General features: G+C 51.7%; 1 protein-coding gene across 2 annotated transcripts in view; it reads right to left on the minus strand.

The window, feature by feature from the left end:
• The window catches only part of DSN1 (DSN1 component of MIS12 kinetochore complex), a 117,624-nt gene that overhangs the window by 42,738 nt on the left and 49,412 nt on the right, over positions 1-25,474 (minus strand). For both annotated transcript variants that reach the window (XM_075346477.1, XM_075346478.1), the window contains 2 exons: positions 8,609-8,681; positions 6,016-6,103 (listed from right to left, as the gene is read on the minus strand). In XM_075346477.1, coding sequence (XP_075202592.1) covers positions 6,016-6,103; positions 8,609-8,681 — 161 coding nt within the window. The remainder of the gene's footprint in view (positions 1-6,015; positions 6,104-8,608; positions 8,682-25,474) is intronic.

Below are 25,474 nucleotides of genomic sequence, written 5' to 3' on the forward strand. Positions count from 1 at the left end.
TGTCTACTAACAACAGCCGTGAAGCACACGGAACAAAAAAACTGCCAACAGGCAACAGGGAGGGAGCTGGGTCTCCCATGTCGGAACTATAAGAAAAAGAATTTACGGTAAGTAAACAAAATTCTCTTTTTCTTCATCGTTCCTTATGGGAGACCCAGACCATGGGACGTTCCAAAGCAGTCCATGGGTGGGAAATAAACGAAACGGAGAAGTAGGCAAAACCTAACTTCACAAATGGGCGACAGCCGCCTGAAGGATGCGTCTGCCCAAGCTCGCATCTGCCGAAGCATGAGCATGCACTTGGTAGTGCTTAGAAAAAGTGTGCAGACTGGACCAAGTGGCAGCCTGACACACTTGCTGAGCCGTAGCCTGGTGCCTGAAAGCCCAGGAGGCACAGACAGCTCTGGTCGAGTGCGCCTTAATCCCCGACGGGGGAGGCACCTGAGAAGATTGGTAGGCATCGGCGATAGCCGACCTAACCCAACGAGCCAAGGTCGGTTTAGACGCCGAAAGGCCCTTGCGCTGACCCGTGGTTAGCACAAAAAGTGAGGTGCACCGCCGAAAAACGGCGGTGCGAGACACATAGATTCGGAGCGCCCGCACCAAATCTAAGGTGTGCAACGCCTTCTCAAAGCGATGCACAGGGGCCGGACAAAAAGAGGGCAATGAAATGTCCTGGTTAAGGTGGAAGGAAGACACCACCTTAGGGAGAAAGTCCGGAGTCGGACGAAGAACCACCTTGTCTTGGTGAAACACCAAAAAGGGGGATTCCGAAGAGAGCGCAGCCAAATCAGAAACTCTCCTGAGAGAAGTTATGGCTACTAGAAAGACAACTTTCTGTGAAAGTCTAGACAAAGGAACCTCCCTGAGAGGCTCAAAAGGGGGTTTCTGTAAGGCCGTGAGGACCAAATTAAGGTCCCAGGGATCCAAGGGTCGTCGGTAAGGAGGAATGATGTGAGATGCGCCCTGCATGAAGGTGCGCACCTGAGCCAGTCGGGCGATACGCCGCTGGAACAATACCGACAAAGCCGACACCTGTCCCTTAAGTGAATTGAGGGACAGACCCAACTGTAGACCCGACTGTAGAAAAGACAGGATGGTCGGCAAGGCGAACGGCCAAGGAGCATGGCCGGAAGAGCGACACCAGGACAGGAAAATTTTCCAAGTCCTGTGGTAAATCTTAGCCGAGGAAGACTTCCGAGCCTGAGTCATGGTGGAGATGACCTCAGAGGGAATGCCTGAAGCCGTCAGGATCCAGGACTCAAGAGCCACGCCGTCAATCTGAGAGCCGCAGAATTCTGGCGGAAGAACGGACCTTGAGAGAGAAGGTCTGGGCGGTCCGGAAGATGCCACGGCACCCCTACGGACAGGCGGAGCAGGTCTGGGTACCAGGCTCGCCTGGGCCAGTCCGGAGCAATGAGTATTACTCGACGGCCCTCCATTCGGATCTTGCGCAGAACCCTGGGCAATAGCGCCAGAGGGGGAAACACATAGGCCAGACTGAACTGAGACCAATCCTGAACCAGTGCGTCTGCTGCGAAGGCTTGAGGATCGTGGGAGCGAGCCACGTAAACCGGAACCTTCTTGTTGTGCCGGGAAGCCATTAGATCTACTTCCGGAGTGCCCCACTTGCGGCAAATTGACCTGAACACTGACGGATGCAGTGCCCACTCGCCGCCGTCCACGGTTTGACGGCTGAGATAATCGGCCTCCCAGTTTTCCACGCCTGGGATGTGGACTGCGGATATGGTGGACTTTGAGTCCTCCGTCCACTGGAGGATTCGTTGAACCTCCAACATCGCCAGACGGCTGTGAGTCCCGCCCTGGTGATTGATGTAGGCAACCGCTGTCGCGTTGTCCGACTGAACCCGAATGTGCTTGCCCGCCAATAGGTGGTGAAAGTCTAGGAGAGCTAGAAACACGGCTCTGATCTCCAGCACATTGATCGGGAGGGCCGATTCGGACGGAGTCCAAGTGCCCTGTGCTCGGTGATGGAGAAACACCGCTCCCCAGCCGGAGAGACTGGCATCCGTGGTGAGGATCACCCAGGACGGAGTCAGGAAGGACCGTCCCTGTGAAAGGGAGAGGGGCTGAAGCCACCACTGAAGGGAGTTCCTGGCCTGTGATGACAGAGCCACCAGCCTGTCCAACGAAGAGATCCGCTTGTCCCAACAGCGGAGAATGTCCAGCTGCAAGGGACGCAGATGGAACTGGGCAAAGGGAACCGCTTCCATGGACGCCACCATCTGACCCAGCACCTGCATGAGGTGTCTGATGGAATGACGGCGGTGCCTCAGCAGAGAGCGCACTGCCAGACGAAGGGACTGCTGTTTGACTAAGGGCAACTTGACAAGTGCCGGCAGAGTCTCGAATTGCATCCCTAGGTACAAAAGTACCTGGGTCGGGGTCAGAGTCGACTTGGGGAGGTTGACAAGCCACCCGAATTGGACTAGAGTGGCGAGAGTGAGCGAGACACTCCGCTGACAGTCTACACTGGATGAGGCCTTGACTAGAAGGTCGTCCAGGTAAGGAATCACTGCCAACCCCTGGAGGTGCAGGACCGCAACCACTGCTGCCATGACCTTGGTGAACACTCGGGGGGCCGTGGCTAAGCCAAAGGGAAGAGCCACGAACTGGAAATGTTCCTCTCCGATCGCAAAGCGTTGCCAGCGCTGGTGTGAAACCGCAATAGGCACATGCAGATAGGCATCTCTGATGTCGATGGATGCCAGAAAATCTCCTTGGGTCATTGAGGCAATGACCGATCTTAGAGATTCCATGCGAAAGTGCCGCACCTGAACATGCTTGTTGAGAAGCTTGAGATCCAGGATGGGCCGGGAGGAACCGTCCTTTTTGGGAACTAGAAAGAGGTTTGAGTAGAAACCTCTGAACCGTTCCCGGGCGGGGACCGGAACAATTACACCGTTGGTCTGCAGGGATGCCACGGCCTGAGAGAAGGCGGCGGCTTTGGAGCAGGGGGGGGTGGACAGAAAAAATCTGTTTGGCGGGCTGGAGGAAAAAGGTATCCTGTAGCCGTGGGTGATGATATCCCGCACCCACTGATCGGAGACGTGTTGCAACCACACGTCGCCAAAGTGGGAGAGCCTGCCCCCGACCAAGGACGTTGCTGGCGCGGCCAGATAGTCACGAGGAGGCTGCCTTGGTGGCAGCGGCTCCTCCGGTCTTTTGAGGACGCGGCTTTGCGCGCCAGTTGGATTTGCGATCCTTGGCGGTAGTGGACGAGACTGTGGGCTTAGAGGATGACCAGTTAGAGGAACGAAAGGAACGAAACCTCGATTGGTTCCTGCCCTGGGTAGGTTTCTTGGCTTTAGCTTGTGGCAAGGAAGTACTCTTCCCGCCAGTAGCTTCCTTAATTATGTCATCCAGCTGTTCCCCAAACAGCCGTGACCCAGTAAAGGGGAGACTCGCAAGGTACTTCTTAGAGGAAGCGTCCGCTTTCCACTCTCGAAGCCACAAGATCCTGCGGATCGCGAGGGAGTTAGCGGAAGCCACTGCCGTGCGGTGAGAAGCCTCCAGGACGGCAGACATGGCGTAGGATGCAAAAGCCGAAGCTCGGGAAGTTAAGGCATCCATCTCAGGAATAGAGTCCCTGGAAAGGGAATGAATCTCCGCCAGAGAGGCAGAGATAGCCTTAAGAGCCCACACCGCCGCAAAAGACGGAGAGAAGGAGGCTCCTGCCGCCTCAAATACAGACTTGGCCAGAAGGTCAACCTGGCGGTCAGTGGGATCCTTAAGAGAAGTGCCGTCGGCCACCGCAACTACTGTGCGGGCTGAGATTCTGGACACTGGAGGGTCCACCTTTGGGGACTGGGCCCAGTCCTTAACCACCTCCGGTGGAAACGGGAAACGGTCATCTGAACTACGTTTCGGAAAACGTTTGTCAGGACAGGCCCTAGGCTTGTTAACAGTGGTCTGAAAGCTGGAGTGGTTAAAAAACATACTCCTAGGTTTCTTAGGAGAGGTAAACTGGTGTACCTCTACCAGAGAGGGTTGATCCTCTGACTCCTGTGGGTTGAGGTTCAGTACGGAGTTAATGGACGCAATCAAGTCACTAACGTCCGCATCACCCTCAGACAAATCAATGGGGTACATAGAGGCAGCGTCTGAGCCCACAGTAAAGGAATCCTCCTCGCCCTGCACCTCGGCTTGTGAATCAGAGCCGTGGGACGAGGAAGGAGAAGGGTCCGTGCGTCTCCGTTTAGGGGGACGGGGTCCTAGGACATGCTCTGAGGGCTCTGCAGAGCTCGGAGCCGCAGAGACACCCTGAGAGGGAGGCTGATGCATAGACAGCAGCGTCTGGGACAGCTGCCCCATGGAATCGGCAAACGACTTGGAAAGAGCCTGTGAAAAGGATGCTACCCAAGCCGGGGGTTCAGCCACCGGGACCGAAGCAGCCTGAGGGACCCCTGAGGAGGCTCCAGGCTGAGACACAACCATATTAGCACAGTTATCACAATGTGGGTACGTGCTAGGCTCTGGCAGAATTAGCTTGCAAGCAGTGCATATAGCATACATGTTTGCAGCCTTGCTCCTAGTGACAGACATGCTGCTGTGGAGGAAGCTCTGCAGCCAAAACACACTCCTGTAGAAAGCCTGAGTGTATAAAAATCCACAACCATAGGTTGTGGCTTACCAGCCCTGCTCTCTGTGTCCTCCGGATTTCACCGCTCCCCTGTAAAGTGACAGCTTTCCAAAAAGTATGCAGCTGCAGCATCCAGCGCTTCTCAGTGATAAAAACGCTGATAAAATGGCGCTGGGAGAAGGAGGGGGGGCGTGTATAAGCCCAGGAGCGGGAAAACAGAAGCACAGAGATACAGGGGGGTAGACAGGGGAGGGGACATCTCCTTAGAGAGGAGTGCCCTCCCCTCTGCTGGCCGGGCGGTGGGCGGCGCTGTATGCAAAACATACAGCAGAAGCCAAAAACGAAACTAGGCCCAAACTGAAGCCGGGGCCTAGATTTTAAAGTGCGGCCGACGAGCAGGCACCGTCGGCGCGGTTCTCATGGGAAATTCCCAGAACCGGCCGAAATTAACAGTAACGCTAAAGCACATACTGCCCCCATAATAAAAGCACCCGGGACCCCTGAAAAAACGTCTCAATACTTAGCTTTGAGACGCAGGGCCATGTCCCTGAGTGGGGTTAACGCTCCTTCCAGCAGGGACCAGACAGGGCTGCGGATGGAGCCGGCCTCCTGCAAGCAGAGAGGACCGTGGAGGCTCCCACTTCAAACAGAGCCTCGACAGAGGATGCGAAGGAGCACGGCATGTGAAGGCTCCAGCCTTATGAAGATCAACCTTAACAGCACCCCGCAGAGTGGAGCGTGAAGGGACATGCCGGGAGTCCAGATTGGACCCGCTTTTCTTCCAAAACTTTAAAAAATTAAAATAAAATTGAAAAAAATATGAGGAAATAAAAGTGTGTGTATCCTCCTGAAACACAAAGCGTTGAACTGGGTAGATTGTCATCCAGGGGGTGTATATAGCCCGGAGGGAGGAGCTACACGTTTGAGTGTAGTGCTTTGTGTGTCCTCCGGAGGTCGCTAGCTATACACCAATGGTCTGGGTCTCCCATAAGGAACGATGAAGAAAATGGAACCGTCGTGTTAACGTAGCCTTAGATTACTGTCTGCAGCCATTCTGACACAATGAGAAGGTTTCGATTTAGCAACAGAGCAAAGGTAAGAGAGGTGCCCCAGCCCAGACATTGAATAGAGACTGTACATTGACAGTGAGCTGTCAATCACAGGAGTGGAGTGCCGGACTGCTGTATGCATGACACTGTAGTCCAGCAATGATAATCACTAGGTGATAAAGCCTTTAGTTTAAGTGAATAGCATACAGTTTGAAGAGAGGCATAGTTGATTTTTGTTCTTTAACTCCAACGGCATGCTGTCCTCCGAATACATAGCAAAAACCTGCTGACAGATTCCATGTAATAAGTTTTCAAGCATGTCCGAAATCTATCCCACCGCATTGAAAAATTTTCAGTGTTCACCTGGTAGACTTCTCTGTACATTTTTGAAGATTTCCACTACAGGACAATCGTTCTACGAAGCGTTTAAACTTTTCTTTCACTGACAAGGCTAGAATATTAAACAAATATTGATTAACAGTTGCACATTTCAGGCTAATTAAAAAAAACAAACAAAACACAACACCACTAGTTGGTCAAAAATATAACTTGATTGGAAAACAGATGCTGGGCAGCACTTCTGCAAAGTAAGACCTCAGACAGATGTCTGCTTATCACTTACATGTTTCTATGTGTGCTTTTCACAAATCAAACAGTCAGAATCTGTACGCCCGATTACAAGTCCGTTTTGTGGATCTAAATCACCCATACAAGCCAATGGGTCTGAAAATCTCAGACAGAACAGGGAGGCAACCTGTGTGCGCTGTCAGTTTTTAATATTGCAATGGGTAGGAGAAGCTGTGTATTTTTTTTCACTATATTTCACATATTTTATTACTGATGAATCACTTATGGTAAAAATGAAAATATAATTTTTGCATGTGATTAAACAAAAAAAAAAAACAAAACAAAACACCAAACTTTCATTCAGCTTTGCAGCCACTATTCTATGATATGGCCAGTTTAACGTGCTTAAACTGGAAAAATCTTGTCTTCAAAAAAAACCTCATTTCAATTACTCAGATTAGGCTATGTTCACACTAGAAAAATGATTTTTCTTAAGAAATTTCTTAAGAAATTTCTTAAGAGTGCACCTGTGTTAAAAAACGCACCAAAAACGCACTTGCGTTTTTGCCGCGTTTTCGGTGCGTTTTCGGTGCGTTTTTACCGCTGGTTGCTCCCTGCGTTATTGTGCCAACTATATATGGCAAAAAACGCAGTTAGCTGCAGAAAAGAAGTGACATGCTCATTCTTTTTCTTAAGAAAATCTACTGAAAGAATTTTCTTAAGAAAAAAACGCAGTGTGCGCACAGCTCATTTTTTTTGCCATAGGTTTTGCTGGGGAATGTCTGCAGAAAGGTTACAAGAATTTCTCAAGAAATTTCTGCAGCAAAAACAGACCAAAAACGGACCAAAAACGCAGGTGAAAAACGCAGTGTGTGAACATAGCCTTAAGGTATACTGTAGAAATATAATGAAAAAAAAAATATAAAAGTAACTTAAAATTACTACATGTTACTAAATACCTTTATTTAGCAAAATGGTAATCTTTGGCCCAGTGCCCACGCAGTCTAGTTTTGACGCGTATTTTCAAAAATCGGCAGCAAAATCTGCATGTCCATTGTGAAGCCAGCAACGTCTGTGAGAATTCAGAAGTGCTGTGCCCACGTTGCTTATTTTTCCCTTGCGTATTTGATGCAGATTTGGTGCAAAAAAAAAAAAAAAGAAATCTTCACCAAATATGCAAGAGAAAAATACTCAACGTGGGCAAAGCACTTCTGAATTCTCATAGACTTTGCTGGCTTCACAATGGATATGCAGATTTTGCTGCAGATTTCTAAAAATCTGCGTCAAAATCTGTATCAAGATACGCAGCAAGGCCACAAGGGCCTTAGGTAGTACACTATCAGTATTTAAAATATATGTCAGCTCTCAGCAATTTCCCAGCTATCCCACATTTTAGGACAGGGTGTATAAAGAAGTCTGCTGGAGACAGACATCGGGTATGGGCAGCGTCCTGTCAGGTATCATGAAAAGTGCATTCCTCTGTTCACAACCTGACAGGACAAGTGAAAGACAGTTTGTACAGTTTATTATAATAGCCATCCTCCTGCCCTCCAATAAGCCCATAAGGCAGATGAGATACATTTTCAATATGAGTCCGCTAGTAAGATTATATTCTGCCTTAGGGTATGTGCCCACGATCCGGACCTGCTGGGTCCTTACCTGCGTGGCCACGAGTCTCCTCCGCAGCTGCTTGTGCAACACGATCAGGGTTCAGGGTGATATGGTCGCTTAATGTGTTCTCCCTGCGGAGAACGCTTGCGACTCCGCAGCAAAGATTTTACATGCTTGCAGCTCAGAAAGTCACGCTGCACGTCTGTATGCTGCGAGCAGTACACTCAAAGTGGGCATGGGATTTCTATAAATCCCATTCACTGTGCTTGCACTCTACAACGCAGCGTTTTGGATGCAGCTGAAACGTGCTGCATCCAAAATACTGAACCCTGATCGTGGCCATGCAGCCTTAGTCTGCACTCTGTTCCTCAGTTTGTCTTTTCAAGTTCGATGAACAGAGGCATGAGAGTCCACGATACCCGACAGGATGCTGCCCTCACCCGATGTCTGTCTCCAGATGTCTTTACACATCCTATACTAAGACGTGGGACTGCTGGGAGCTGACAAATTTCAAATCCCGATAGTGTACTAACTAAAATTTTGCTACATTTTTACTAAATTAAAATGTAATTTTGTAAAATTTGTAATATTTAAAATGTACTTTATTTTAAGTACAATAAAATGGATCCCTGCTCAGCTCAAATGCAAATTTAAATAATTTTTTGCTTATCTTTAAAAATGATCACTCCCTGAAGCCAGGCTCCTAAGGTAAACTGTATGCTAGCGTTTCCCTATTAGAAGCTACGTTACCTAACCCAGTAAGAAAAAAAACACTTACCGCTGACGTTGAACGACTCAACACTGAAAGCATCGGCCTGAGACAGGGACGTTTCCAATTTGCGAAGGGAGAACTTGATAAGATAAAAACAGAGGGGAAGGATAGAAAGAAAAAAAAAAAAGAAAATAAATCTTGAGCATAACAGTTTTGTACGGAACTGATGCATATTTATTAAGATACAAAGAAAAGCTTTAGGAAGGTGTGGAAATAATGTAAAATTAAAAAAAGCTTAAAATGCAAAGTGATTAAACAAATGAAAAATCTAAACCAAACATACATAAGGTGCGACCACTCCTTGCCTTCATCTCTTCTTCTAGGTACACTTCCACACAGGTCGTAAATGAACCTTGGCACAGTTTGTTCCAAATAGCTCGGATATAGGCTTGTGAAAATACTTAGTCTTCTTGTAATTCCAGATGGACTCCATGATGATGAGATCAGGGCTCTGTTGGGCCATATTTCTTCCAGGACTACTTTTTTTTTTTTCTTTTCACTTAAAAATATTTCTCAATGACATTGACATACGCTGGGGTTAATGGTCAGCTGCAGAGTAAATTTTGAGCCAGACGCCTCCTTGATACTACTGCATGATGGAGAAGTATCCATCTATATTTCTCAGCAAGAAAAGGACATTTTTGTGTACTCACCGTAAAATGTCTTTCTGGGAGCCTTTCATTGGGGGACACAGACAGTGGGTTATATGTTGTCTCCAGGGGAGGCTTGACACTAGGTTTAAAAAAGAGTTAGCTCCTCCTCCCACAGCATATAACCCCAGCTAGGCGGGAACTAGCTCAGTTTGGTGTAAAAGCAGTAGGAGAAGGACAACCAAAACCACAAGGGCGGGAGCTGTGTCCCCCAATGAAAGGCTCCAAGAAAGACATTTTACGGTGAGTACACAAAAATGTCCTTTCCTTTCTCGCCTTTTCATTGGGGGACACAGACCGTGGGACGTCCCAAAGCAGTCCCTGGGTGGGAACTGAACTATTAACAGTGTATAACATCAGACTAAGCGCCGACTAACAACTGCAACTGCAGTGAACACATATCAAAACACTGTCAAGAACCGAGCAGTGGCCACTTATAAATGGGCCACTGCCGCCTGAAGGACTTGTCTTCCAAGAGCAGAATCCGCGGATGCATTCGTATGCACTCTGTAGAATTTTGTGAACGTGTGCACACTGGACCAGGTAGCAGCCTTGCAAAGTTGGGCCGCCGAAGCCTGATGGCGGATAGCCCAGGAGGCACCCACTGCTCACGTAGAGTGGGCCCGCACAGATTGAGGGGGAACGGCACCTCGTGCTTTACATGCATCACAGATGGCAGTCCTGATCTATCGAGAAATCGTGGATTTAGACGCCGGGTTGCCCTTTTTGTGTCCTACTGGGAGGACGAAGAGGGCATCGGACTTGCGCAACGGCGCTGTTCTGGAGGTGTAGATCCGCAAAGCCCTGACAAGATCTAGAGTGTGAAGGGCTTTTTCGAAGGAGTGGATCGGGACCGGGCAGATGACGGCAACACAATGTCCTCGTTCAAGTGGAAGGAGGATACGACCTTCGGAAGAAAGGCGGGGGAAGGCCGAAGGACTACCTTATCCTGATGGAATATCAGATAAGGTGAGCGACAGGAAAGAGCTGCCAGTTCGGACACTCGCCTGAGAGGTAATAGCGACTAAAAAGGCAACTTTCCAAGACAGTCATTGAAGAGAGATTTCTCAGAGGTTCGAAAGGAGGAAGTTGAAGGACTCCGAGAACCAGATTCAGATCCCAGGGATCTAAGGGGTGGCGATAAGGAGGGACCAAATGCGCTACCCCTTGAAGAAAGGTACGGACTTGAGGGCGAGAAGCCAGCTGCTTCTGGGAAAAAAAAAAAAAAAAGACAAGGCAGAAAATCTTAATTACTCACCGGTAATGGGATTTTCAATAGCCCATGACAGCACCACATGAGAGATAGGTTCCGCCCACATCAGGACAGGAAACCCACTGATAAAAAGGCGGTACCTCTCCTCCACATCAGTAGGTTTTCAGAGCCAGAGAGGACCAACAAAACACAACAAACAGATTAATCATACCACCACCCAAGGAAAAACACCCATAACTAACACTCCCCGAAGGGTGCCCACAACCAGTGAAAAGGGGGGGAACTAAGGGTGCTGTCATGGGCTATTGAAAATCCCATTACCGGTGAGTAATTAAGATTTTTCCCTGCCGCCCATGACAGCACCACATGAGAGATTTATATAGACCATCCACCTTAGGGAGGGACCACCGCCTGCAAGACCCGTCTCCCAAAGGAAAGGTCAGTTGTGGAGGACAAGTCCAGCCTATAGTGCCGAAAGAAAGTCCCAGGAGATGACCAAGTAGCCGCCCGACAGATCTGGTCAATAGAGGCATCCGCCCTCTCTGCCCAAGACGTAGACACTGCTCTAGTGGAGTGCGCCCTTATGCCCGGAGGAGGAGTGGCGTCTTTAGCCGAGTACGCCAAACCGATGGCATCCCTGACCCATCTGGCCAAGGTAGCCTTAGAAGCCCCATGCCCCCTGGACTGCCCCTGAAAAGTGACAAACAGGACCTGAGACTTCCTCCATTCCCTAGTCCTATCTAGGTACGTGACTAAGGCCCTCCGGACATCCAACGTGTGTAACCTAGCCTCCTTCTCGTTCCGAGGGGGGTCACAGAGGGAAGGGAGCACGATCTCTTGGGACCGATGAAAAGGTGTAGAAACCTTGGGCAAGTAGAAGGGATCAGTCCGCAACACCACCCTATCATCCAGAATCTGGGTATAAGGGTGAACCACAGACAAGGCTTGGAGATCCCCCACCCGCCTGGCCGAGGTGAGTGCGACGAGGAGAAAAACCTTAAGGGACAGCAGTTTGAGAGGGACTTCCCCTAAGGGCTCAAACGGTGGCCCTGTGAGGGCATCCAACACTAAATTAAGGTCCCATGGGGGAACCCTGGGAGCCTGAACAGGCACAGACCTGGACTTAGATTTAATGAACCGGCAAATCCATTCATTCTGGGCCAGACTACAATGAAACAGAGCCCCTAAGGCCGACACCTGCACCTTGAGCGTACTGGTGGAGAGCCCCAATTCCAACCCCCTCTGGAGGAATTCTAGAATAGCCGAGATAGGAGGGGGGCCCTCCGCCCGAGCCCCCGACTGAAGGAGAAAACGCTTCCAGACCCTACCGTAAATGGCCGTGGTGACCACTTTCCTACTGCGAAGAAGAGTATCGATTAAGGAAGAGGAAAACCCCCGTCGAGCTAGCAGCCGCCGCTCAAACGCCAAGCCGTCAAATGGAGAGCCAGGTCGGGGGGGTGACGGACTGGGCCCTGGGACAGGAGATGAGGGGCGTCCGGGAGAACCCAAGGATCCACCTGAGACAGTGTCCGCAGCCAGTAAAACCATGCCCGTTTCGGCCAGAAGGGGGCGATGAGAATAACCTCCGCTCTGTCGGTCCGGATTTTCCGGAGAACCGAAGGCAACAGGATCAGGGGAGGAAACGCGTACAGGAGGCCGTGAGACCAAGACATCTGGAAGGCATCGAGGGCAACAGGATCGTCTCGGGGGTTGAGAGAGCAGAACCTGTCCACTTTCCGATTCGCCTTGGTAGCGAACAGGTCGAGAACAGGGGCAACCCCATAGAAGCGTGAGCTTGCGAAAGACCCCCGGGTCCAAGGACCACTCCCCCTGACTGAGACAGTGCCGGCTGAGGAAGTCTGCCTCCTCGTTTTCCGCCCCCTTGATATGAAGAGCTGTCAATGAGGAGAGATGTTGTTCGGCTAGCTGGAAGATGCGCATAGTCAGAGCCAGAAGAGAAGGGGATCTGGTGCCTCCCTGATGGTTGACGTACGCCACAGTCACCCTGTTGTCTGAAAGGACCCGAACATGGCGACTTCTCAAGAAGGGGAGGAACCCCTCTAGTGCCTTGAGAACCGCCATGAGCTCCCTGTAGTTTGAGGACTGTCTGACCAACCGAGCGTCCCAGGGACCTTGAAGCACCTGTTGGCGCAGATGGGCGCCCCACCCCCAACGGCTGGCATCCGTGACTATAGTGTCCGTGACCGGGTAGAGCCAAGGAACCCCCGTCCGGAGGTGAGAGGGGTCCTGCCACCAACCCAGGGAGTGCAAGGAGTCTGCAGACAGGGTCAACTTCTTCTCCAAACAGCCTCCAAACAGTCTCTGAAACCGAAGGACCTCCAACAGGAGGATTATGGAATGCAGCTGGGCCCACCATACCCCTGGGATGCAAGAGGTAAGAGTCCCGACCAGCGACATAGCCTGCCGTAAGGACATGCCTGGGCAACTCCTTACGGAAGAGATTAAGGACAAGATCCTGGTGACCTTGTCCACCGGCAGGTGGCACAACTGACTCGTAGAGTCCAGGACGAGACCCAGGAAGACCTGACACTGGAGAGGCTGGAGTCCGGACTTCCGCAGATTCACCACCCACCCCAGGCCTTCCAGGATGGTGATGACCCTGGTCACATGAGCCGCACATAGAGACTCCGACTGACCCACTATCAGGAGGTCGTCCAGATACGGAACGATCAATATGTCCTGTTCCCTGACATGTGCCATGACCTCTGCGAGGACTTTGGTGAAGATCCGCGGGGCCATGGAAAGCCCGAATGGCAGCGCTGCGAATTGGAAGTGTCTCAGCCTCCCGGAGACGTGTAGTGCGAACCTGAGGAACCGCCGGTGAGCCGGAAAAATAGGGATGTGATAATAGGCGTCCTTCAAGTCGAGGACCGCCATAAAACACCCTGGATACAACAGTCTGACAGTTGCCTTCATGGTCTCCATTTTGAAGGCTCGCTGCACCAGATGCAAATTCAAGCTCCTCAGGTTGAAGATGGTGCGGAAGGTGGAGTCCGGCTTCCGAACCAGAAACAGTGTGGAGTAAAAGCCGTCCCCTTCTTGACCTATGGGGACCTCCTGATCGACTTTCCTCGAGAGGAGAGTTAGCACTTCTACTTCCAAGGCCATCTGCCGCTCTGGGGACCGCAAGGATGTTATTATGAGAGACCCCCGAGGGGGTGAACGGAAGTCCAATTTTAACCCTTCCGCCACAATCTGAAGGAGCCACTTGTTGGAGGAGATTTCCTGCCATGCATGGAGGAAGAGGGACAGCCGACCCCCTACCTGATGACAGGCGTCATTGAGAGGGCTTGGGCTTATTATCGGAGTACTTGCCAAAGAGAAAGCCCGAGGTAGTCTTTCTACGGTCCTTCCACTGATCTTGCGGTTTCTGAGACTTCTTTGCGAAAAACTGACGTCTCCGAAAGGGCCGGCTGCGAGAGGACGCCACCGGAAAAACTGTAAACCCCTGTTTCTTATCGGATGCCTTAGTGAGGAGGTCGTCCAGGCCAGAGCCAAAAAGATAGGCACCTTCACAAGGCATGCTGCATAGTCGCCCCTTGGATTGGACATCACCCTTCCAAGTTTTCAGCCAGAGGGCCCGACGCGCGGAATTGGAAAGCGCCGCCGACCTGGCAAATAGTCTTAAAGAATCAACCGAGGCATCAGCCATAAAGGCAGCAGCACCCTGTATTAAGGGCAAGGACGAGATAATATCTTTCCTAGGAGTGTCATTGCGCAACTGGTCTTCTAACTGCTGAAGCCACACCATTAAAGACCGGGCAACACAGGCGCTGGTCACGGCAGGGCACAAGCCACCTGCCGTAGACTCCCATGTACCTCTCAGAAAACCATCAGCCTTCCTATCCAGCTGATCCTTAAGGGACCCCAAGTCCTCAAACGGCAAGGTAGTGGAACGAGACGCCTTGGCAATAGCGACATCAATTTTCGGGGTTCTATCCCAAGAGGTAGACGCTTCCTCATCCACAGGGTACTTCCTTTTAAGGGAAGAGCTAAGATTCAACCTTTTGTCCACTTTCTTCCACTGGTCAGCAATGAGACTTTGAACCTTCTGGGGAATGGGAAACCCCTTACGCTTCCTGGAATCCAAGCCCCCAAACACGACATCCTGGGTAGATTCGGGCCCCCTGGGGTCCACTATGCCCATGGTCGAACGTACTGCCTTCACCAAAGGTCCTACGTCTGCTGTAGGGAAACAAGGACGACCACCTTCATCGGAAGAGGAGCCAGAATCGGAGGGGGAGGATCCCGAGGAGCCCGACGACCGAGAGCCCTGAGCCGAACCCGCCGAGGTATCGGGAGTAGACCGCTTAGGACGACGGGATTTCTTGTGCCTCTTGCCCCCCTTAAGGGATTTAAGGGACTCCTGTACTACTGCTCTGATAATGGAATGCAATTCAGATGAGAACCCCGGCCCCTCTTTGAGTAGGGTCTGTTGGATACAGCCTGCACACAGGGCCTTGGTGTAATCCGAAGACAGGGAGGATTGGCATATGGCACATTCCTTGTGACGCTGCTTGGAGGCACATTTTTTCGGTACCTAACAAGAGAGGGGACACGGAAACGGGGACTTAGAAACATGGAAGACCACGAAGTCCACTCACCCCCACGACTCCTGGCAATACCGGATCAGGAGGCGGATTCCTATCTCCCTTGGACCTCTTGGGACCCACCGACCGAACGCTGCCCGGACTGGATACAGCCTTCCGGGAACGATCCGCAGAGCCGCGTTCCGAGCCACGCTGTGGCGACTCCTTGCGCTGCTCCTTGCTACGGGGTGAATCTCCTGCCATAATGGTAACAATGGAGGAGAAAAAAACTCACCAGTCCCAAGCGCCGGTCATATTTGAAACAGAGATCCCTCGTTACAAGGGCGCCGCCATCTTGGATCCTAGTGCGCATGCGCACACCAGTCACTTCCTGGTCGCATTGCGCACGTCACCATGGAATCGCGTCACTTCCGGCCGGAGCGTCCAGCTTCACTCCAGCGTGCTGCCCAGCAGGGACAAGCCTTCCAGCGGCCGCCGTGAGTGCGCACATCCCTGGAGCGACGCCGGGCCGAGCTCCCGCTCCAGGCCCGCACCTCACCGCCGCAGAGGTCTGAGACCGAGGGGGGGTGCAGCCAGGCCCGAGCACCGGCTTCAGGTAAGTACCAGGCTTCCACACCGGGTCGGACCTGGGACAGCAATGGGTTGTCCATACCAGGACAGGAAACCAAACTGATGTGGAGGAGAGGTACCGCCTTTTTATCAGTGGGTTTCCTGTCCTGATGTGGGCGGAACCTATCTCTCATGTGGTGCTGTCATGGGCGGCAGGGAAAACTTGTCCTTTAAGGGTACTGAGCGCAAGACCAGAGTCCAGACCGTCTTGCAGAAAAGCAAGAACATTAGGAAATGAAAAGGTCAGGGGCGACCGATTATGACGGTCACACTAGGAAAGATAGGTCTTCCAGGTCCTGTGGTAAATGCTGGCGGAGGAAGGCTTCCGAGCATTAAGCATGGTATGAACTACCCTGGAAGAAAGACCCGATTTGGCTAGAATCAGGGATTCAAGCGCCACGCCGTCAAATGCAGCTGTGCTGTATTCTGGTGGAATATTGGACCTTGCGACAGAAGATCCGGGCAGTCGGGAAGACGCCAGGGAGTGTCGCTGAGAAGTTGGAGGAGCTCTGGATACCAGGCTCTCCTGGGCCAATCCGGGGCCACGAGGATCACCGGGATTCCCTCCGCTTTGATTTTCTTGATTACTCTTGGAATGAGAGGAAACAGAGGGAAGATGTAGGGCAGGCGAAACTGCGACCATGAAAAGACTAGAGCGTCGGAGCCGAGCGCTAGCGGGTCTCTCGACCGAGATATGAAGGGACGTATTTTAGCAATCGAGATGCCATGAGGTCCACATCCGGGAGTCCCCAGAGTGATCTGATGGAACACTTCGTCGTGGAGGGACCATTCCCCTGCTACTAGACCTTGCCTGCTGAGAAAGTCTGCGGCCCAGTTGTCTACCCCTGGGATATGGACAGCTGAAATAATGGGGATGTGCTTCTCTGCCCAAAGAAGAATCCTGGATACTTCCTTCATCGCTGCGAGTTCCTCCCTGACGGTTGATGTAAGCCACAGCCGTGGCATTGTCTGACTGGATCCGAACAGGGAGACCCAATAGTAAGGGTTGAAAATTCTGAAGGGCCAAAAATATGGCTCTGATCTCCAGAACATTGATGTGCAGGGAGCGCTCGGAAGGAGACCAGCGTCCGTGAACAGTGTGGTGGAGAAACACCGCCCCCCAGCCTATCAGGCTGGCATCCGTTGTGTGACGGCGAGAGAGGAGGGATTAGGCGGCCCGGATCAGGGAAGACCTCTTGTCTTCTGGAAGAAACCCGGGACTGAGCCGTGTCTATCAGCATACCTAAAAAGGTGATGCGCTGATAAGGAATGACTTGTTGAAGTTGATAAGCCACCCTAGCCTTGACAGCGTGTCTAGGCAAATCTGCATGCTTTCTGAGCAAACGTGAAGAGAGCTCCCTTTGACAAGAAGGTCGTCCAAATAGGGAACGACCAGGATGCCTCTGGGGTGTAAAATGGACATGACGGCTGCCATGACCTTTGCGAAGACCTGAGGCGCAGTGGCCAGCCCAAAGGGGAGGGCACTGAATTGGAAATGACTGTGTCCTACGGCAAAGGGAAGGAACCGTTGATGAGAGACACATATGGGAATGTGTAAATAAGCATCTTGAATGTCTATGGAAGATAGGAATTCTCCAGGTTCCATGGCGGCTCGCACTGCTCTCAATGATTCCATTCGGAAAGTTCGAATCAGTACGAATTTGTTCAGCCGTTTGAGGTCCAAGATAGGGAGGACAGAGCCATCTTTTTTGGGAACGACAAAAAGGTTTGAATAGAAACCTTTGCCGCGCTGTTCCAGGGGCACTGGAATGATAGCCTCTTTACAGAAAGCAAATGTTATGGCCTGAAATAAGGCCTGGCTTTGCGTTTTGGACTTTGGAAGACGAGAACGCAGAAACCTGTTGGCCGGCAGGGAATGGAAATCGATCTTGTAACCTGAGGTGACGATTTCTCAAACCCAAGCATCATGAGTATTGTCTAGCCAGGTATCCCGAAAAAGCAGAAGCCGCCCTCCCACGGGAGTCAGATCTGAGGGATACCTGGCGTCATGCTGAGGGGGCCTTTACAGAGCGAGGTCCTTTGGGTGTAGGTTGCTTGGAGTGGGAACGCCAAGAAGAGCCCCTTGAGGGACCGGATCCTCGATCTGAGCGTTGGGACGATCCTTGGGCTGATGGTTTTTGGGGGGGCAGGTCGAAAGGACTGCCTGCGCCAAGAAGATTTTTTGAAATTTCTGGCTACAGGTCGCTTTTGTGGTAGAATGGTACTTTTACCACCCGTCGCCTCAGATATGAGTTTGTCCAGGGATTCACCAAACAGACGAAGACCCTGGAAGGGAAGTGTGGACAGGGACTTCTTAGAGGCACTGTCCGCATTCCATATTTTTAGCCTCAGAACACTGCGGGCGAAGACAGCATTGGCTGCCGTTAGGGCTGACCAGCTAGCTCCATCTAGGGAGCCGTGAAGAAAGAAGGGAATTTTGTTACTTACCGTAAATTCCTTTTCTTCTAGCTCCTATTGGGAGACCCAGACGATTGGGTGTATAGCACTGCCTCCGGAGGCCACACAAAGCAATTACACTAAAAAGTGTAAGGCCCCTCCCCTTCTGGCTATACACCCCCAGTGGGATCACTGGCTCACCAGTTTTAGTGCAAAAGCAAGAAGGAGGAAAGCCAATAACTGGTTTAAACAAATTCACTCCGAAGTAACGTCGGAGAACTGAAAACCGTTCAATATGAACAACATGTGTACCCGAAAACAACCAAAAATCCCGAAGGACAACAGGGCGGGTGCTGGGTCTCCCAATAGGAGCTAGAAGAAAAGGAATTTACGGTAAGTAACAAAATTCACTTCTTCTTCGGCGCTCCATTGGGAGACCCAGACGATTGGGACGTCCAAAAGCTGTCCCTGGGTGGGTAAAGAATACCTCATGTTAGAGCTGCAAGACAGCCCTCCCCTATAGGGAGGCAACTGCCGCCTGCAGGACTCTTCTACCTAGGCTGGCGTCCGCCGAAGCATAGGTATGCACCTGATAATGTTTGGTGAAAGTGTGCAGACTCGACCAGGTAGCTGCCTGGCACACCTGTTGGGCCGTAGCCTGGTGTCGTAATGCCCAGGACGCACCCACGGCTCTGGTAGAATGGGCCTTCAGCCCTGATGGAACCGGAAGCCCCGCAGAACGGTAGGCTTCAAGAATTGGTTCTTTGATCCATCGAGCCAGGGTGGCCTTAGAAGCCTGCGACCCTTTGCGCTTACCAGCGACAAGGACAAAGAGTGCATCCGAACGGCGCAGGGGCGCCGTGCGGGAAATGTAGATTCTGAGTGCTCTCACCAGATCTAACAAATGTAAATCCTTCTCATACCGATGAACTGCATGAGGACAGAACGAAGGCAAAGAGATATCCTGATTAAGATGAAAAGAGGATACCACCTTCGGGAGAAACTCCTGAATGGGGCGCAGCACTACCTTGTCCTGGTGGAAGACCAGGAAGGGAGCCTTGGATGACAGCGCTGCCAGCTCAGACACTCTCCGAAGAGATGTGATCGCTACCAGAAAGGCCACTTTCTGTGATAGTCTAGAAAGTGAAACCTCCCTCAGCGGCTCGAAGGGCGGCTTCTGGAGGGCAACTAGTACCCTGTTTAGATCCCATGGATCTAACGGCCGCTTGTACGGGGGTACGATATGGCAAACCCCCTGTAGGAACGTGCGCACCTTAGAAAGTCGTGCCAGACGCTTCTGAAAAAAGACGGATAGCGCCGAGACCTGTCCTTTAAGGGAGCCGAGCGACAAACCTTTTTCTAACCCAGATTGCAGGAAAGAAAGAAAGGTAGGCAATGCAAATGGCCAGGGAGACACTCCCTGAGCAGAGCACCAGGATAAGAATATCCTCCACGTTCTGTGGTAGATTTTAGCGGACGTGGGCTTCCTAGCCTGTCTCATGGTGGCAACGACCCCTTGGGATAATCCTGAAGACTCTAGGATCCAGGACTCAATGGCCACACAGTCAGGTTCAGGGCCGCAGAATTCCGATGGAAAAACGGCCCTTGGGACAGTAAGTCTGGTCGGTCTGGTAGTGCCCACGGTTGGCCGACCGTGAGATGCCACAGATCCGGGTACCACGCCCTCCTTGGCCAGTCTGGGGCGACGAGGATGACGCGGCTGCAGTCGGATCTGATTTTGCGTAGTACTCTGGGCAAGAGTGCCAGAGGTGGAAACACATAAGGGAGCCGGAACTGCGACCAATCTTGCACTAAGGCGTCTGCCGCCAGAGCTCTGTGATCGCGAGACCGTGCCATGAAGGTTGGGACCTTGTGGTTGTGCCGGGACGCCATTAGGTCGACGTCCGGCCTTCCCCAGCGGCGACAGATTTCCTGAAACACGTCCGGGTGAAGGGACCATTCCCCTGCGTCCATGCCCTGGCGACTGAGGAAGTCTGCTTCCCAGTTTTCTACGCCGGGGATGTGAACTGCGGATATGGTGGAGGCCGTGGCTTCCACCCACATCAGAATCCGCCGGACTTCCTGGAAGGCTTGCCGACTGCGTGTCCCCCCTTGGTGGTTGATGTATGCCACCGCTGTGGAGTTGTCCGACTGAATTCGGATCTGCCGTCCTTCCAGCCACTGCTGGAAGGCTAGTAGGGCAAGATACACTGCTCTGATTTCCAGAACATTGATCTGAAGGGTGGACTCCTGCTGAGTCCACGTACCCTGAGCCCTGTGGTGGAGAAAAACTGCTCCCCACCCTGACAGACTCGCGTCTGTCGTGACCACCGCCCAAGACGGTGGTAGGAAGGATCTTCCCTGTGATAATGAGGTGGGAAGAAGCCACCACTGCAGAGAGTCCTTGGCCGTCTGGGAAAGGGAGACTTTCCTGTCCAGGGATGTTGACTTCCCGTCCCATTGGCGGAGAATGTCCCATTGAAGTGGGCGCAGATGAAACTGCGCAAACGGAACCGCCTCCATTGCCGCCACCATCTTCCAGAGGAAGTGCATGAGGCGTCTTAAGGAGTGCGACTGACTTTGAAGGAGAGCCTGCACTCCAGTCTGTAGAGACCGCTGCTTGCCCAGCGGAAGCTTCACTATCGCTGAGAGAGTATGAAACTCCATGCCAAGATACGTTAGTGACTGGGTCGGTAACAGATTTGACTTTGAGAAGTTGATGATCCACCCGAACGTCTGGAGAGTCTCCAGCGCAACATTCAAGCTGAGTTGGCATGCCTCTTGAGAGGGTGCCTTGACCAGTAGATCGTCCAAGTAAGGGATCACAGAGTGTCCCTGAGAGTGCAAGACTGCAACCACTGCCGCCATGACCTTGGTGAACACCCGTGGGGCTGTCGCCAGACCAAATGGCAGAGCTACGAACTGAAGATGGTCGTCTCCTATCACGAAGCGTAGAAAGCGTTGGTGCTCTGTAGCAATCGGCACGTGGAGATAAGCATCTTTGATGTCTATTGATGCTAGGAAATCTCCTTGAGACATTGAGGCAATGACTGAGCGGAGGGATTCCATCCGGAACCGCCTGGCGTTCACATGCTTGTTGAGCAGTTTTAGGTCCAGAACAGGACGGAATGAGCCGTCCTTTTTTGGCACCACAAAGAGATTGGAGTAAAAACCTTGTCCTTGTTCCCGAAGAGGAACAGGGACCACTACTCCTTCTGCTCTTAGAGAATTCACCGCCTGCAGAAGGGCATCTGCTCGGTCGGGATGTGGGGAAGTTCTGAAGAACCGAGGCGGAGGACGAGAACTGAACTCTATCCTGTACCCGTGAGACAAAATGTCTGTTACCCACCGGTCTTTGACCTGTGGCAGCCAAATGTCGCAAAAGCGGGAGAGCCTGCCACCGACCGAGGATGCGGAGGGAGGCGGCCGAAAGTCATGAGGCAGCCGCTTTGGAAGCGGTACCTCCGGTTGCTTTCTTGGGGCGTGAGTGAGCCCGCCAGGAATCAGAGCTCCTTTGCTCTTTCTGAGTCCCTTTGGACGAGGAGAATTGGGGCTTGCCCGAGCCTCGAAAGGACCGAAACTTTGACTGCCACTTCCTCTGTTGAGGTTTGCTTGATCTGGGCTGGGGTAAGGAGGAGTCCTTACCTTTGGACTGTTTAATGATTTCCGCCAATTGCTCACCAAACAGTCTGTCTCCAGATAATGGCAAGCTGGTTAAACATTTTTTAGAAGCAGAATCTGCTTTCCATTCTTTTAACCACAATGCTCTGCGCAAAACTACAGAGTTGGCGGATGCCATTGAGGTACGGCTCGTAGAGTCCAGTACCGCATTGATAGCGTAGGTCGTAAACGCAGACATTTGCGTAGTTAAGGACGCCACTCGCGGCACTGCTGGACGAATGAGAGAGTCCACCTGTGCCAGACCAGCTGAAATAGCTTGGAGCGCCCACACGGCCGCGAATGCTGGTGCAAACGACGCGACGATAGCTTCATAGACAGATTTCAACCAAAGGTCCATCTGTCTGTCATTGGCATCTTTAAGTGAAGCCCCATCCTCCACTGCAACTATGGATCTAGCTGCAAGCCTGGATATTGGAGGGTCCACTTTTGGACACTGGGTCCAGCGTTTGACCACATCAGGGGGAAAGGGATAACGTGTATCCTTAAGGCGTTTAGAAAAACGCTTGTCCGGATAAGTATTGTGTTTCTGGATGGATTCTCTGAAATCAGAGTGGTCCAGAAAAGTACTCAATTTACGCTTGGGATACAGGAAATGGAATTTCTCCTGCTGTGCAGCTGCCTCCTCTGCTGAAGGGGCTGGGGGAGAAATCTCCAACAGCCTATTGATGGCCGCTATAAGGTCATTTACCATGGCGTCACCATCTGGCGTATCCAAATTGAGTGCGGCGTCAGGACAAGACTCCTGATCACCCACCTCTGAGTCATCATATAGAGACCCTTCTCGCTGAGACCCTGACCCGCGTGAAGACGTGGAGGGTCTCTCCCAGCGAGCTCGCTTAGGCGGACTGGGACTGTCATCGGAGTCAGAGCCCTCAGCCTGTGATGCCTGGGACCCCCTTGAATTACGGATTAAATCCAACTGAGGAGGACCGGGGAACATAGACACAGCAGTGTCCATGGTCTGAGCAACTGGCCTGGACTGTAAGGTTTCCAGGATTTTTGTCATAGTCACAGACATTTTATCAGCAAAGACTGCAAATTCTGTCCCCGTCACCGGGGCAGGGTTCACAGGCGACTCTGCCTGGGCTACCACCACCATAGGCTCTGGCTGACGAAGTGCCACTGGGACTGAACATTGCACACAATGAGAGTCGTTGGAGCCTGCTGGTAGATTAGCCCCACATGCTGTACAAGCAGTGTATGCAGCCCTTGCCTTGGCACCCTTGCGTTTTGTGGATGACATGTTGTTGTCTCCTCAGAGCAATATAGGGTATACAGCCAAGAAGCGACCGAACAGTGCAGTATATATGTATATATATAACTGATACAGAAATACAATACAACACTGAGGCACTAGAGGGGCCAGCACTACTGTGCTGCTTACCGCCCGCCAAACGCGGGTGTGTGGTCGCCAGAAATCCCTAGTCTGGGTCTCTCAGAGCCTGTGTCCGTCCTCCAGCCAGACTGCATGTAAGGAATGGCTGCCGGCGTCCTGTGGAGGGGGGGGCGGGCCCTGGTCGTGCTCAGACTAAAAGCGGGAAACCTGCGTCCCACTGTGCCTAGTGAGAGGGCTGGAGCATGTAAATAAGGCTCCAGCCCTCGGCGCTGCCGATTACACAGCGTCTCTCCCTTTCCCTGATTGACAGGGAGGGGGCGGGAACGAAGCGGAGCTAGGCCGCAAAAGCCGGGGGCTAAAGTTATAAGCGCCGCCGCCGTAAAAGCGCGGTCGGCGCTAAGTCCCCGGCGCACTACAAGTCCCATCCGCGCCGCTGCTCCAAGAGTGGCCGGCGCGGTAGTTCCCATCACCTGAAGTCACCCAGTCCAACTGCTGTGACTCAAACCCAGCGTAACGCTACTGTCCCCGGCGCACTAACACACCCAGCAAGTCTGGCGTGTGTGTGCCTGTCTGTACGGGGACACAGAGTACCTGAAAGTTGCAGGGCCTTGTCCCTGAACGGTACCCAGCTCCGAATCCAGCAGGTTCAATGGGTCTGTGGATGGAGCCCGGCCTCAGGGCTTGGGGGCCGGTAAGATCCCACTTCCGCAGAGCCCCTCAGGGGGATGGGGAAGGAAAACAGCATGTGGGCTCCAGCCTCCGTACCCGCAATGGGTACCTCAACCTTACAAACCACAAGTGGGGTAAGAAGGGAGCATGCTGGGGGCCCCATATGGGCCCTCTTTTCTTCCATCCGACATAGTCAGCAGCTACTGCTGACTAAACAGTGGGGCTATGCGTGGATGTCTGACCTCCTTCGCACAAAGCAGAAAACTGGTGAGCCAGTGATCCCACTGGGGGTGTATAGCCAGAAGGGGAGGGGCCTTACACTTTTTAGTGTAATTGCTTTGTGTGGCCTCCGGAGGCAGTGCTATACACCCAATCGTCTGGGTCTCCCAATGGAGCGCCGAAGAAATAATTAGAGGCTAGAGAGAACAAATCAAGAATCTCAAGAGCCTCTGGAAATATATTGCAAGGGCGAAGCAACTTGCGCAGGTTCCTACTCCACACGCTCATAGCTCTTGCCACCCATGTCATGGCAAACAGGGGGCGCAGAGAGGAGCCCGAAGCCTGGAAAATAGATTTGACCGCAGCCTCAACTGCGCGGTCGGACGAGTCCTTGAGAGACGCGTTGTCTGAAACAGACATAACCGTGTGTTTAGCCATTCTGGATACTGGCGGATCCATAACGGGGGGTACCGACCAGGGCTTAACCATTTCCGGAGGAAAGGGATAAGCGAATGAAGAGGAGGATTTTTTATTAAACCTCCTATCAGGGTGATCCCACCGTTTACATATGATTTGATGAAAAATCGGATCCTGGGCAAAGGACTTAGGAGGCTTCTTGGCTCGCTTGATTGCCGACTGAGAAGTCGGGTCCGAGGTCTGATCAGAAATCGACAGAGTGTGATTGACAGCCGCTATTAAAGTGTCTTCCATATGCCTAGACTCAGAAGGGACATCTGAATCAGAGTCAGAGTCTCGGGAATCGTGACTACTAAAGGTCACGGAGCCGGAGTCAGGCTATGTCTGCACGTTGCTTTTTTGCTGCTTTTTCATCTGCAGCGTTTAATGCCAAAATGGTTGTGTTCTGCTTTTCAAGCTTAGTCTATGGGAATTTGGGTTTCTTGTCCGCACTATGCAGTTCAAACTGCAGCCTTTTTGTTGCAGAACTTTGGTCAAAAAATCAGCTTTGCAGTGCAAAACCCAAATGGCAAAAACAATTGAAAAGTCAATTGTTTTTGCCATTTGGGTTTTGCACTGCAAAGCTGATTTTTTGACCAAAGTTCTGCAACAAAAAGGCTGCAGTTTGAACTGCATAGTGCGGACAAGAAACCCAAATTCCCATAGACTAAGCTTGAAAAGCAGAACACAACCATTTTGGCATTAAACGCTGCAGTTGAAAAAGCCGCAAAAAAGCAGGTAAAAAGCAATGTGCGGACATAGCCTCAGACTGACCATCGTGTGAGTAAACAAAAAAAGAATACTCTGATCCATATTAAAGATGCATGAACCTTAACAAGAGTCACCAAAGCAGAGATTAGTTTAAACAATAGACTCTATTTGTAAGTACCGTAAATCAGTAAATGAAGGCTACGTGCCATAAGATTTATAAAAAATACAAAATTTGGTTTATTAAGCAATGCGATACAGGGACACACAGTTAGTGCAATGAGTGAAAATAAAATCAATAACAGACAAAAAACAGGGCAGCTATGCGTGTCAGGATAAAATATCACACCAAAGTCTTGGTTA

This window comes from Anomaloglossus baeobatrachus, chromosome 4, assembly GCF_048569485.1.
Source record: "Anomaloglossus baeobatrachus isolate aAnoBae1 chromosome 4, aAnoBae1.hap1, whole genome shotgun sequence".
NCBI lineage: Eukaryota > Metazoa > Chordata > Amphibia > Anura > Aromobatidae > Anomaloglossus > Anomaloglossus baeobatrachus.